Source organism: Crinia signifera, chromosome 6 (assembly GCF_055691185.1).
Source record: "Crinia signifera chromosome 6, ASM5569118v1, whole genome shotgun sequence".
In the NCBI taxonomy this organism is placed as follows: Eukaryota; Metazoa; Chordata; class Amphibia; order Anura; family Myobatrachidae; genus Crinia; species Crinia signifera.
Genome location: NC_139222.1, coordinates 47,420,312 through 47,435,356, shown reverse-complemented (window position 1 = coordinate 47,435,356; position 15,045 = coordinate 47,420,312). Strand labels below are relative to the sequence as shown.

The following is a 15,045-nucleotide window of genomic DNA, read 5'->3' as shown; positions in this document are numbered from 1 at the left end:
AGCGACACCCCAGGCAGGGAAGAGGAACTGCATGGTTTTTCAAAGATAGCGGGTGCTAGAATGAACACTAATATGTAATGGGCAATACAGTGTGGCATAATGTGTAATGGGCCTTACGGTGTTTGGTATAATGTGTAATGGGCATTACGAGGTTTGGTATAATGTGTATTGGGCATTATGGCACGTGGTGTAATATGTAATGGGTGTGTGATGTGTAATAGGCATTACGTTGTAAATTTTTGGCATGCACTCTTCCTGTTTTTTGTTTGCCTGGCTCCTACACTTTTATCCAGGCTCTTACATTAACCTAAAATTTGTTGGTACTTGTGTAGTTTCACGGCGCCACTAGATAGGATAGATAGGATACTAGATAGGATACGATTTAGTATGCGATTTGACATAAGATATCGTATAAGATTTACTATCAATTTCATTACCCCACTATCCACTAGGGCGTGGAGTTGATTTTATGTAGCGTGGCGAGCGCCGCGAGGGGACATGGATGTTGTTTCAAAGCAAGTCACCAATCTCGCATGCCATTTGCATGCAATTCCATAAAATACATTACGTGTAGCTGCGCTCGCCTCGCTGAGCTCGCCACGCTATATAAAATCAACTCCACGCCCTAGTGCAGGGATCGCCAACCCGTCACTCGCGAGCGACAGGTAGCTCGTCTGGTGATTTGTAGTAGCTCGCCTGACCTTTGACATGATTGCGGTTGTCGCTTGGCAGCAAGTATACCTGCGTGCTGCGTCCCCTGAAATGCGCTCCGCCCGGACCGGCATGTGTCTCCCCACATCGTCAGACTCCCGGAGTGGCTATATGCAGGACCCCCGCTGCTGCCAATGAAAGAGACCGGGATCCGGGGTCCCAATGAGAGGGAGACTTGCCGCCAGAGAGGGAGGAGATGGGATGCGCTGCTGCTGCCTATGTAGTGTCCGCGTAGGAGCCGCCACCAGTTGGACCTCTACTGCAATCAGATCAGGAACTGGAGGGAGGATGCTGGTTGGTGAGTCATATTTCACTGCCGAGGGCTGAGGAGTAGTGTAACTGGAGGCAGGGGTCTGGGCTGAACAGTGTTCCGGGGATATGTGTCTTGCTGGGAGAGTGGCAGCATCAAGTACAGTACACCCAGGATGAGCAAGCCCACCACCATTGTTACATGTTACATACAGTGGTGCATCCTAACTGATCCCTTCATCCACACAATATGCATCCTCCCATCCCTGTGTACCACCTACCCACCACGGGGCATCCTCCTCATCCCTGTGTGCCACCTACCCACCACGGGGCATCCTCCTCAACCCTGTGTGCCTCCTACCCACCAGAAGGCAGTGTGTGTGTGTGTGTGTGTGTGTGTGGTATCCCCAGCGGGCATGTACCCTTCCAGGTCTGCTAATTAAAAATCTGTTGGGTCCCATTTTTTTAAATCTGGTAAAATCTGCTGGCTATTATTTTAAATGTTAGAGGGCACAGTATGTGTGTGTTTGTATCTGACACTGTGGGGGCATACCTGGCCCCGTGGGAACATATGTGTATCTGGCACTATTGGGGGCATATGTGTATTTGGCACTATTGGGGGCATATGTGTATTTGGCACTATTGGGGGCATATGTGTATTTGGCACTATTGGGGGCATATGTGTATCACACCCCCATTTACATTGGCCGCACCCCATGTGGCTACAGGTCTTAGAGCGCTGGCCATGCCCCCACAGCAGAAAAAATGGGGGATGTAGCCTCACAGGAGTACCACGGAAGTAGGTGAACCCCCTAATTTTGGACGCGCAGATGTCCCTTCTCTACCTCCAGTGTTGGGAGGTATGTATGCAGCATATTGGACATTGCAGTGTGTGGCATTTTGTGTCTGGGGCATTGCGGTGTGTGGCATAATGTGTCAGGGGCATTACAGTGTGTGGCATAATGTGTAAAGGGCATTTTTTTATTATTATGTAGATTTTTAAATTTTTAAATTTATTTTAGTAGCTCTTCGGGCGGTTTATTTTGTCGCGAGTAGCTCCTGCCCCCAAAAAGGATGGAGACCACTGCCCTAGTGGATAGTGGGGTAATGAAATGGATAGTAAATCTTATACTATATCTTATGCGATATCTTACGTCAAATCGCATACTAAATCGTATCCTATCTAGTATCCTATCTATCCTATCTAGTGGCGCAGTGAAACTACACAAGTACCAATTTGTTGAGCCCTGGCATAACGTGTAATGAGCATCACAGTGTCAGGCTTAACCTGTAATGCGCATCACAGTATGTACCGTAAAATGTATTTTGCATCACAGTGTGTGGCATAACATGTAATGGGCATCACGGTGTGTGGGTAGCATGTAATGGGCATCACGGTGTGTGGCATAATGTGTAATGGGCATCGCGGTGTGTGGCGTAACGTGTAATGGGAATCCCGTTGTGTAATGGACATTACAATGTACTGTCAGAGTAAAAAGTTTTCAATAAGCCTGTGAAAATTTCACAGGCCTGCGATTATCGGCAAATCAATTTGCAATTATTTACCATCAAATTATTTTCCTAGTGTGTGCAGTCTGTGCGTAGCCCAGGACTTACTCTGGTGCTGCAATAGAGACAGGAACGGGGCCAGAGCTCACGTCACAGTCTGTGACTGTTACTTATGGGCCAGTGCTCTGGACTTGCCCCCCAGGCTAAAAGTTGCCAGCCAGCCCCTGAGTTGGGGTGAGCTGAAGATCACTGCAAGCGCATTGCATCTCTTCAATACAGGGAAGGAGGGCACAGAGGGAGCCAGGAGCTGCCCAGTCGCTAGGGGAGCACTGGGCATGGCCCCCAAAATGCTAAAACAACGAGGGTCATAGTACTAGGCAGAGGCGTAACTAGGGTGGAGCCGGCGGAGCACCTGCTCCGGGCGCAGACATGACACCTGGCGCCGGAGCTCTGCCGCCGGCTCCCTCGCCCTGCTCGCCCGTTCCCCGCTGTCCCCGGCATCAGTCAGTGAGAGAGACTTCCTGTTTGCGTCTCTCTGCTGACCTCCGTAGCCTGGGAGACCAAAGAGCAGGCAGCGTGTACGGAAGGCTGCACAGACTGGGGAGAGTGAGACCAACATGATTTACTGTATGACAACTACCACGGAGCTTAAGTATTATCTTTGACTAAATCTCTATATATTAACATAGCGCTGTTTTAAAATGTCATGTATGGATGGTCAGTTACTGACTGAATCAAATTTACTAACCAATATATGCTATCAGAATGGATTTCTAATTCAGCATACTGTATTTCTTTTCTTAGTTTGCTTTCATAACCATGCTACTGTACATGCCTGAGACTAATAGAGTTTGCAGTCCAGCAACCAATCAGAAGCAGCATTGGCTGCTGGACTGCGAGCGCCTATTGGTTAGCAGTCCAGCGGGAGACTTGAGCTCTGGCTCAGGCGGGCACAGCGGGGAGCTGGGCAGGCTTGGCAACGAGCAAGGTCAGTCCCCCTTGGCGACGAGCATGAAGCCCCTGGCATAGAGCATGAAGTTCCTAGCAATGAGCATTTAGGGAAGTGGCACTTATGAGACAAATGTGTAATGGGCATTACAGTTTGTTATATAGCATGTAATGGGCTTACGGTTTGTTATATAGTATGTAATGGGCATCATGTGTGGCCTTATGTGTAATTGGCATTACGGCATGTGGCTTTATGTGTAATGGGTATTACAAAGTTTGCTAAAAAGTGCAATGGGCATTACGGTGTGCAGTATAATGTCAGGCCGCGCCCCCTTTTCGCCGCGCAAGGGTCTCATCTACTACAAATGCACCGTGGAACCTAGCTACACCACTGGTACTAGGTTACATAGTTACATAGTAGGTGAGGCTGAATAAAGACTTGCGTCCATCTAGTTCAACCTATGTCAGGGCTGGGCAATTGCGGCCCTCCAGATGTTGAGGAACTACACATCCCAGGATGCTTTGCATTAGTTTTGCTATGTGGCCATGCTGAAACTGATGCAAGGCATGCTGGGATGTGTAGTTCCTTAACATCTGGAGGGCCGCAATTGCCCAGCCCTGACCTATGTTGTATAGTATGTTCTGATATTTTAAAGACAGATTATGTTACTTATTCATACCCGTGGATCTTTTTAACCAATAAATGTTTATTCAACCTTATTTTACACGTATTTATAGTGTCTGCCGACACCACTTCTTCAGGAAGAGAGTTCCAAAGTTTGACTGTTCTGACTGTAAAGATATTTTTTCTTCTAGATGAACAAAATCTTTTTTCTTCTAATCTAAACTCGTGCCCTCTCGTCCTAGATTCCTGTCTAGCAGAAAAAAGGGTGTTTGACAGTTCCTTAAATTGGCCCCTGATATATTTGTACTTGTTGAGCATGTCCCCCCTTAAACGTCTCTTCTCTAGTGTAAATAGCCCCAGCTTGCTTAATCTCTCCTCGTAGCTTAAATTCTCCATTCCAGGTTGTGCCTCCTGTACATGATCTTCGCCAACCTGTGCCTTAACCATGCACCCTTTTTGGGCCGGCTGCCTCTTCAGTATGGCAGGTCCCGATTTGGGGAATGAGAAAGCTGGGAGGTATGCACAACCATGTTCCATGTGTCCCAAATCCATACTCTGCACTGCTTTAACCATAACATATTTTATTGAAAAATAAAGCTATTTTCTCAGACAAAACATAAACAATTTTCTACTGCACATGTGCTTGTTTCTTTGTAAGCTTCTCTATGAATGGAGAGGAGTCCACCTTGGTAAACTGCTTCTGTACCTTTGAAAAGACGGTTTGTACGAAGCTCCCTTTTTATGAAACCTGTACAAAAAAGAAAGGATTATATCACTATGGCCCTTATTCTGGTTGGTGCGTATATTTCCTCTCTCTTTCGGAGTGCGGACATCGTCCGTAAAAACGCCCACCGGTCCTCCGCATTCGGACGGACTCACTCTTTAAGAAGAGGGCGTGTTTACGGACGACATCCAAACCATGCGTGTGCGGTGGACACACACAGATTCTGCACGGTCTTACAGCGTATGCACGGTCTTACCGCGTCAGAACGGACGGGAACCTGCCCGTACGCACCGATGCGGTGTATTTACGCACAAATCCCCACCACTCTTATCTGAATCCCGAAATCGATCACATGACACACTTAGGCAATTAGCCAACCTCATTGAAAAGGGATTGTTTTTCCGGGTCATCTATTATTTATCTAATTGATAATTAAACACTTAAAAACCACTTTACATTAACCCTCACATAATGCTAAGTTCACCACATTCTTTCTCGCCCCTTGAAGCCCATGTGCTATGTATGCATATTACATAATCTATTCTTCTTCACATTCAAACTCACACATACACATCAACACACTTATGTACATGTTTACATTACCCTTCACTTTCAATCACTGCTATGCAATAAAAACATCTATCTACTGTATATACCTTTTGCACCTTACATAAATAATGAATCAATACGTACAATAGACGGGCGCCCAGTGAAGTCCCGAATATCCATAATACTCTATAATGATGTAACAATAATATTACCTCACCACACACCTTCTTAAACACAAATATCTTGAAAACATGTAACAACTAAACACTAATGAAGTATTGGTGTGATCAACTTATCAATAAATCAAATGACACATTTCAAGTATTGCTGGGACATGTAGTTCACCAATATATGGTGACACACAGGTTTAACACCTGTGAGTAAAATGGTGGCCAGGTAACATGTTTCAATAATGCTAACAAGCCTTTGCTGTCCCAACAATCTGTACTCAGTGAACCAATGGTGCATACATTAAAACCCTTACATTGTTAATGTATATCATCTCTACAATGACCATGGGAGAGCTTACCTTAGACCCTGGCCCAATACAGATCTGGAGACAAATGAATCTAGCAGCAAACCACTATTTATAGGCCTAGTGTTGTGCATGACATCAGTGATGACTATTGCATGACTTGTGGCCTGGATTTCCAAATGGATTGGGTTACTTAAATTTTTTGGACAATCTCAACAATAGCACAGTACTAATGAACATTCACAGATAGCATTTATCATTTCATAACGTTGGAGGTGTCCATTATAGCAAATCTTACAACAGTTCACCTAAATTAGACTTTGAAGGTACGCCAGGTTTTGCATCGAATTGCCGCTACTATGGGCGTGGCCTATGCGCCGCACAAACAGCACGGCGTACGCTGCCATACGTGACGCTGCCGCACGGAACGCTGCCGCACGGAACGCAGGGTGTCGCTGATGTAAGCCAATTACAGAAATAGTATTTAAAGTTCTGCTAGAAAGGCAAAAAGTTGTTGCAAACATGGCTGGATCTCTATCTTAGGAAGAGCAGGAGTGCCAGGACCTGTTTGCCCGCATGGACTCCAGCACCTCCTATGTCCCCCTCAACACAGACCAGCCAGTGGGAGAAGAGCAGCCAGATGGGCCATCCACATCAGGCCAATCGGCAGCTGGCCCATCTTCAGCCTCAGCAGAATCATTGGGAACACAACAGGTGGCTTCCCAACAGAGTAGCCTGGTCAGCACTTCAAGTACAGCGACAGGCGGCCATGGCCGTGGCCGTAGGTGTGGCCGAAAGAGGCCAACAGAGGAACCAAGCAGCAGAAACATGGCATTCGAAGCGCGGGAGCTTGCCATCCTGGTACCCCGCGCACGGGATTGGATTGAGTGTCCACAGGACAGGTTGACACACACAAGGAGATGGAAGATTTGGGAGGACATAACTGCGGAAATTAATGCGGTAGCTCCACAAGTTCGTGAGGCAGAGCACGTTAAGAAGAGGCAAGTTCATGTGTGTTACATTTGAGCAGTACAAGACCAGTAATGTTTACATTACATGTTAGATGGAGTTGGTCAATGGCCGGTCACGTTGCCTGGAGCCACGGACATGATTGCCATGTCATTTAATCGGTAGTTATTGTAGGGTGAGTGTGAGTGTATCTTCTAAGGGTTGGTTTTCGATTTCAATATTATGTAAGTTTGGTGTAATGAAGCACATGTTGTAATCAGATGCAGATTGCAATGGGTGCTACAGCAAACATGAGGAGTGACATGTAGTAATATGTAAACTTTGATTGCAGGTGGCACGACTTCAAAACCAACCTCAAGAAGAAATTGACCAAGCGGTGGGAACACAGCCACACCTCTGGGGCTGGCCCCATGCCAGGCCGGCTGAAGCTCACCCCCCTGGAGAAGATGGCAGAGTGCTGCATTGCAGTAGAGGAGGTCCGGGGGGTGAGCACCATGGATAGCGAGGCCCCAGCGGAAGTCTTTGCTGCTTTTGTTGAAGGTAATTATTTGGCATGGCATAAGTAGTTGGTACTAATTTTCTTGGAATGTGTTGTAATTGAAATTTTCTCTTTCACCAGCATCCCCACCGCTTGGTGAAGAATCTCTTGAGGAGGTGGCGGAGTCTGTGCCACCTGCCACCAGTGCCAGGCACGTGCAGCAGCAGCAGCCACCGGCCGACCCCAAATACGACAGGTGGGTGCAGGTGCTTGGGCAGATTCACCAGCAGGGAGACTTAGCATCAGAGCGGATGCGTAGGACCGAGGAGGTCATGCAGGGTTTGGTCAGCACCCAGCAGATTATAGCTGGGAGCCTGCAGGCTATGGCTGAGGCCCAGCAGGGCATGGCTGCCACCCAGCAATCAATTGCTGCAAGCCTGCAGGTGCTGGCAGATCAAGCCCTGCGCCAAAATGACCTCCTCCTCCACCATAATGAGCTTATGGTGGAGCTCATAATGAGCTTATGGTGGAGCTAGTTTCCAGCAATAGGGTCCTATTGTCATCCGTTTCTGGTGCATTACCACCAGCAGCACTCCCTGCTGGCAGAGGGGGAACACCATCCCCCCCCTCACCAGCATCTGCTCCACCTGGGCCACCATCAGAACGTGGCCGTGGCCGAAGAGCTGCTGCACGTGGCAAGGAGCCTACCAGGGCCAAACGTGCCCGCAAATGAACTTGTGTCCACATTAATCTCCACCCTTATGTCTTCCCAAATCTTTCATTGAGCTGTGTGTGTCAGCTTCCTGTGTCCAATCCCGTGCAGAGGGTACCCACATTTGCCCGCGTTTCGAATGTCTTGTTTGGTTCCCCTGTTGGCCTCTTTCGGCTACCATTACTGTCTGCTGTACTTGAAGTGTTGGTGCTATACTTTTGTTGTGAAGCCACCTGATGTTTTCCTAATGATTATGCTGTGGTTATGTATGTCGCAAATTCATTTATTTATTATATATTATTTTTGTACATTCCTGGCATGGTACCTTTTAATTTGTTACGGTTTCCATTTTATTTTTGAAGTTCTTGTAATAAATTTATATTTTTATCCCGAAATGTGTGGTTTAATTGATACATGTAGAAGTGACATGTCTATTTATATTATTGATAGTAAGTTCTGTCCATTGGTTGCAGTGTAAAAGTGTGTGAAAACTGCAGCATATATGTGTGTGTTTAGTAATGGTCCATTTAAGCTGCAATGGTTCCAATTGAAGCACTGACAAGCGTGTAATTAATGAGTAATGAGTAAAGGAGTGGATTGTATTGTGTTCAGCTGACATTGGTTGTACTGATTGGGCGTTCCGATTGCCTAGCGCATGAACGAGTGGTTTCCGCAAAGCAATACTTGCTTATGAACACCGCATATTTCTAGCTTTTTTGTTCGCGTGCATTCGGTGTGCTGTCCGAATGCACGCCTACCAGAATTAGTGCACTCCCTCGTGTCCGCCCATGTTTACGCCCAGTTTAACCCACTTTGAAACTACGCCCCTGTGTACTTCCGAATGACGCCCATAATACGCCCATATTTCCCGAGTGATTGCAGTGCACATTTCTGTACGGGATTATTGAGAACAAGTACAGAGACCATGCGTGGCACATGCGCATAGCGTTCCCCACGCATACGCAGACGGCTAAAAAACGCCATCCGTAAGAATTCGTGAAAGTACGCACAGACCAGAATTAGGCCCTATGTGCTATACATATGAATCATTACGGAATGTAAAGGATCCAGGTACAAACATGAATGCTGGAGATATATCTTATACGAGTATACATGCAAGCTGCTGTGCATATTGGGGGTGATTCTAGTTCATTCGGATGATGTTTGGGGATCTGCGCATGCGCAAGCGCGTATTTGCGCATGTGCAGACACCAACAAACGGCCTCGGCGAGTTGCACACGTGCCGGGCCATTTTTTGTGGGGAGGGAGGCACGGGGCAGACGGCGGCAGGGACGGGGATCACCAATGGGAACGTCCAGCATTTTATGGGCACCCCCAAGAAAGTGCTGGGTATTCCCATGGGTATGCGGGAAGGCCGATCCCTCGTTGTACAGATGACATCATAGGACGTCATCCGCCTGCCCGGTCTTCATCCATGCGCATGCAAATAAAAGTAATTTTTAGCTGACTTCTATTTGCGAAGGCAGGAGAAATCATTTAATGGTCGGCGCCCATCGAATGATTTCTCCTGTAGCAGAGGCATTCAAGGGGATGTGTTTTCGTTACACAAGACTCTTCGGTTATTGTGTAGTTTCACGGCGCCGCCACGCGCACAGTCTGTCTCAGAAACTTGGCAGCTTGCCAGAAGCTCTGTTTAACTGTGCGCGTGCCGCTCTAGCTGTTCTCAGCGTAGCGCGTGGCTGCTTTCCATATGTAAGCTACTTGTAGTTCCACAGTGAAATAGGCAGCCCTGCGCACCGCTGACAACGGGGGCATGTAAAAGTGGACACCCCGGGCACACCGCTGATGCTTCTAAAGTACACACTCCAGCACACCGCTATCAAAGGGGGTTTCCCCCATGTAGACGCTAAAATTTAGGAGCTAAAGTGTCTGAATCCAGACTCCCTGCAAGCCGCTAAGAAGGGGGAGTCTGGATTTAGACGCTAAAGCGTGGAGTTGATTTTATAAAGTGTGGCGAGCGCAGCGAGCCACCGAGCCCGAAGCGTGGCGAGGCCCTCGAGGGGACGTGGATACCTTCACAGGTATCCGCGTCCCCTTGCAGGCTTCACAGGTATCCGCGTCCCCTCGCGAGGCTCGGTGGCGCGCTGCGCTCGCCACACTTTACAAAATCAACTCCACGCCGACGTGGATAGTGGGGGTATGAAAAGGTCGTAGGATGCGTACCACTGCCCCTCGCGGGCTAGCTGCGGTCGCCACGCTTCAGGTTGGCGTGGATAGTGGAATTAACACGGTCGACTGCTGTTACGTCGACTAGTGTCATTGTGAACAGGTTTAAGAGTGTTTTGCACAGTGCACCCTACTAAATCTAGACGCTTTAGCGTCTAAATCCAGATACCCCCCCTTCTTAGCGGCTTGCAGGGAGTCTGGATTTAGACGCTTTAGCGTCTAAATTCACCCCCTTTGATAGCGGTGTGCCAGGGTGTCGCAGGGAATCTGGATTTAGACGGATTTAGACGCTATGCTAACATAGCGCTGCGCTGAGAACAGCTAGAGCGGCACACGCTACGCTGATAACGTAGCGCTGAGAACAGCTAGAGCGGCACGCGCACAGAGTATGGCAAGCTGCCAAGTTTCAAACAGACTGTGCGCGCGGTGGCGCCGTGAAACTACACAAGTACTCTCTCTTTTCTCTGCCTGACTCTGGCCACTTCAACAAGCCTGGGTCCATATGGAGAGTACTCTCTACCCCAAGCTTCCCTGGTTTAGTCATGAATAATGGATAATAATCTTACTTTTCCTTCATTGCCAATCTTTGGTCAGTTCATGCCTTCTTGGTTTTCACAAGTCCCTTAGCAACCAGACTGCGGTACAGTTCTTGCACATAGGTGTAAACACATTTTGAGTCTGGAACCTTCATACGCACCATGTCATCTACATCCAGGAGAGGAGGGCAGTCAGCATGCTTCCTGCAAAGGATGAACAGTAAGTATTACAGATGAGGCTATTAGTAAGATCATGAGAGCATCCGTAGTGTGTGATCAATAATATAAGCAAACCATTTACCGAACAATAGAAATGCTATAAAATAAGGAAAAAGTATACATATAACACAGTGGACCCTATATGAAATACACTTTCAAGACCTCAGAGTTGTATGTGTTGGACTGAAGCTGGGTCTTTATCTACATGTTAAAACTGTTCATTTTATATATGGTAGGGCCCATGCATATGGCTGTGGACAATCTCTATGCGGTATGGAGGTGTGCGCTGCAGCATTGTGACTGTGGGCAGAATTCAGACCTTAATGCTGGGCTGCAAATGTTTGGAATGCATCAGGTGAACGCTGCCCCGCCATAGTCTCCCCCTGTCCCTGTTCATGGCTGTGAATAAGTTCACAGCCATGCACACAGCCGCTGAGTAAGCCTGGACCATCTCCCCAGAAGCCGCGATAACCACGGTGAGATGGAGGCCAATGCTGACTTCAGTGACCCTCCCCATGGCTGGGCCTGTCTGCATTTTTAGTTTACAAAATGTGTTTTTTTGGGGAAGGTCAATCATCTTGGGAACAGCCAGCGATGACTATCCATTGCTGGCTTAGTTTACATGTGCATACACAGTAGTTCAATAATAGTGGTATGGTATAGGGTTCCGACAGTTGGGATCCCGACAGTCATTAGCCCGACGTCAGCCGGACTCAGACAGCATGGCGAGCGCAACAAAGCCCCTTGCAGGCTCGGTGGCTCGCCACCTATTCTATTCGACCTCTATGGGTGGCCATCGGGAACCCGTCTGTCTGTGTTTTAACAGTCAGAATCCCGACTGTCGGGACCCCGTCCGGCACCCCGATAATAGCTTAGGCTGCAATAATGTTTGAGGTTATAACATTAAAGTTGAATCTAATCTAATCTAGTTAAATTGCAATGAGAGCCGATGGATGAGAAGTGCAGCACGTCTCATCTAAGGGCCAACCTCAAGACCCATGGGCGTGTGCATCGTGCAATCGTGTGCACACAATGTGCACACTCGCTTTCACACTACCAGTCGAGATTGGACGGTTGGGTCCAAACTCATTTGGGTGTATGGAGGCCTTCAGGCTAAGGAACAAACTTCACAAATCCCTAAAGCAGGGTTGGGGAACCTCAGGCCCTGGGGCCGTATGCGGCCCCCGTAGGTGGTTTGAGTGGCTTGCCCAGCGGCTTTGTCAGGAGTCAAGTACAGGAGAGTTCTCATGAGAGGTTGTAGTTCTCACGAGATTCCTCTTAATTAACAGCAGCCGGAGACTGTCAGTCCTATTTAGCGACAGCCGCCAAAGCGTGTGACGGCTGCAGCAGGATAATTTGTAAGAGAAATTTTTACATATGGCCCCCAAAGGATTTTTTCTCCATACAAACGGCCCTTGGCACAAAAAAGGTTCCCCACAGCTGCCCTAAAGAGAGTATTGGGATGTCTGGCTGACATGTTCCAAATGTGACCATGAATAACAACACTGTTAGTCGCCTTAGGCCCATTGGTAGCTTGGTTTATGGGGCCCAATAAACCAAGTATTTTAGCCCCAAAAGTGCAGTTCCTGTTGCTGAAGTACATGACTTGTTAAATTGTGCATGTCTTTTTTTAATATGTAGTGTATGGTGGGTCCAAGGATAATTCCATCTTGCACCACATTTCTTTTCCTTACAGGCTTTTTTATTTTCCAATGGGGAACATTGGTGGCAATCTTTTTTGCATTAACAAGCATTTTTATTGGTTATTTCTCTAATCTAATACATATTTAATATGCAATTTAATTATGGACAAATGTTATTACGCTTCATAATACAATACTGTAGGAACAGAAACAGGCCCAAATTACTCTACATGATTTTAGCAATTTAAAAAACAAAATTAATCCAAAAAAAATATATATATATATATTAGAGATGTGCAGACTCGGATTCCAGAGATCCGAGCCCCCACGGACATCATCATTCCGAGCCTGGTTCCGAGCAGCGCTCAGAGATTCCCACCTGACTCGGGTCCGTCCGCGTGGTCAGAACGTCATCTCCCGGCGCCGGATTTCGCAAGGCTTTAAATAGCGGCTGCTGCGCCTGCCATCTTCACTCCAGTCTAGTAGTGGGTTGGGAGAGGGTGTGTTGGTGCTGCCGCTGGGGCTTAAACTTGAGCATGACCTTGAACGCAAAAAATTTTATTCGCTGGGGCTGTCTCTCAGTGCTGCTGTGTAGTCTAACTGTGTACTTGTAGTACTACTGTCTCCTCTGTGCGGTCTACCTCTGGTGTGCTGTGCTGTAATTATTTTATTCGCTGGGGCTGTCTCACTCAGTGCTGCTGTGTACTCTGTTCTCCTCTCTGCTTAGGGTGGGCTCTCCCTAGCAACGAGGACAGTCTAACTGTGTACTTGTAGTACTACTGTCTCCTCTGTGCTGGGGCAGGTACATAAATGCCTCCACAGTGCAGGTACATAAAGGCCTCCACAGTGCAGGTACATAAATGCCCCCACAGTGCAGGAACTCCGCGGACAGAATACACTCTTCCCGGCATACTGTTTCCCAGGTGGCGGGTCCGGCGATGTGGGTGCTGCAGCTGCAAATTAGCAAGTTAATATGGTGGCCCAGCAGCAGGACTCGGGCCCGTGGGTGCTCATCAATTTCCGTGGGTGCTCGGGCCCTTGTACACCCACAGAATCGGCACCTATGCCCAGCAGTGAGCTGGACCTGGAAAGCGGCCCAAAATTTGAGAGCTGTGGTGCAGGGGAGCCGGCTGCGTGACCTCTGACCACATCATGCTGTGCACTGCCGTGAGTTCAGATGCTGCCCGGCATTCTACTGCGCATTTTAAGGCCAAATCCTGGGATTCCACCGATCTCAATCACAGGATTGGCAACATACATAGGGATCATTGTGCTTTATAACCAATGCAGGGAAATTGCACTGATGATTCAGATTAATGTATACATCTCTGATTTTTTTTTTTCCTAAAAAATCAGGGAGATTGCTAGACTCTTCCGGGAGATAGGAGATTACACTATTTCAGGGAGTCTCCTGCAGTGGAGGGTAGGCAACTATGTAGATATTAGAGATGTGCAGACTCGGATTCCAGAGATCCGAGCCCCCACGGACATCATAATTCCGAGCCTGGTTCCGAGCAGCGCTCGGAGATTCCCGCCTGTCTCGGGTCCGTCCGCGTGGTCAGAACGTCATCTCCCGGAGCCGGATTTCGCGAGGCTTTAAAAGCGGCTGCCGCGCCTGCCATCTTCACTCCAGTCTAGTAGTGGGTTGGGAGAGGGTGTGTTGGTGCTGCTGCTGGGGCTTAGACTTGACCTTGACCTTGACCTTGAACGCAAACTTGCTGCTGTGTAGTCTAACTGTGTACTTGTAGTACTACTGTCTCCTCTCTACCTACCTAGTAGTTTATTTTCTCTACCTACTAGGCTGCTATATTATTAATACTTAATTAATTGAATTATATATAGTCCACTGGTGCTGCCTGCACTGAATACTGTGAATAGAGGTTGCCAGTATTATTTACTCAGTCCACTGTTGCCACTGGCAGTGTTACTGCATAAGTGTACCTACCTAGTAGTACAACTACATACTAGGCTGCTATATCTAATTTAAATAAAAAATAATACTTGTGCTGTGTGGGACTGTAAAAAATAATTCCAAGCTGCTGGTGCACTGACGTGCCACTGAGGGCCACTGCCAAGCAGTACCTAATAATAAAATTAGTTATTATAAATTCTGCCTGTGCACATACTAGTATTGCTGACGTATCTACCTGTCTTGTGCCTAGTACTGTCTTAGCTACCTGTCTGGTGCCTAGTACTGACGTATCTACCTGTCTGGTCTGGGGCCCACTGCCTAATACTGCCGTATCTACCGTCTGTTTTGGGGCTCACTGCCTAATACTGCCGTATCTACCGTCTGTTTTGGGGCTCACTGCCTAATACTGCCGTATCTACTGTCTGTTTTGGGGCTCACTGCCTAATACTGCCGTATCTACCGTCTGTTTTGGGGCTCACTGCCTAATACTGCCGTATCTACCGTCTGGTCTGGGGCTCACTGCCTAATACTGCTGTATCTACCGTCTGTTTTGGGGCTCACTGCCTAATATTGCCGTATCTACCGTCTGGTCTGGGGCT

General features: G+C 47.8%; 1 protein-coding gene across 1 annotated transcript in view; it reads right to left on the bottom strand.

The window, feature by feature from the left end:
- Positions 1-4,606: 4,606 nt before the first annotated feature.
- Positions 4,607-15,045, bottom strand: part of SMTNL1 (smoothelin like 1) — a 72,367-nt gene continuing 61,928 nt past the window's right edge. Inside the window, exons 5-6 of the mRNA XM_083146123.1 lie at positions 10,703-10,876; positions 4,607-4,790 (exon numbers count right to left, since the gene is read on the bottom strand). Coding sequence (XP_083002249.1) covers positions 10,732-10,876 — 145 coding nt within the window. The 3' untranslated portion in view covers positions 4,607-4,790; positions 10,703-10,731. The remainder of the gene's footprint in view (positions 4,791-10,702; positions 10,877-15,045) is intronic.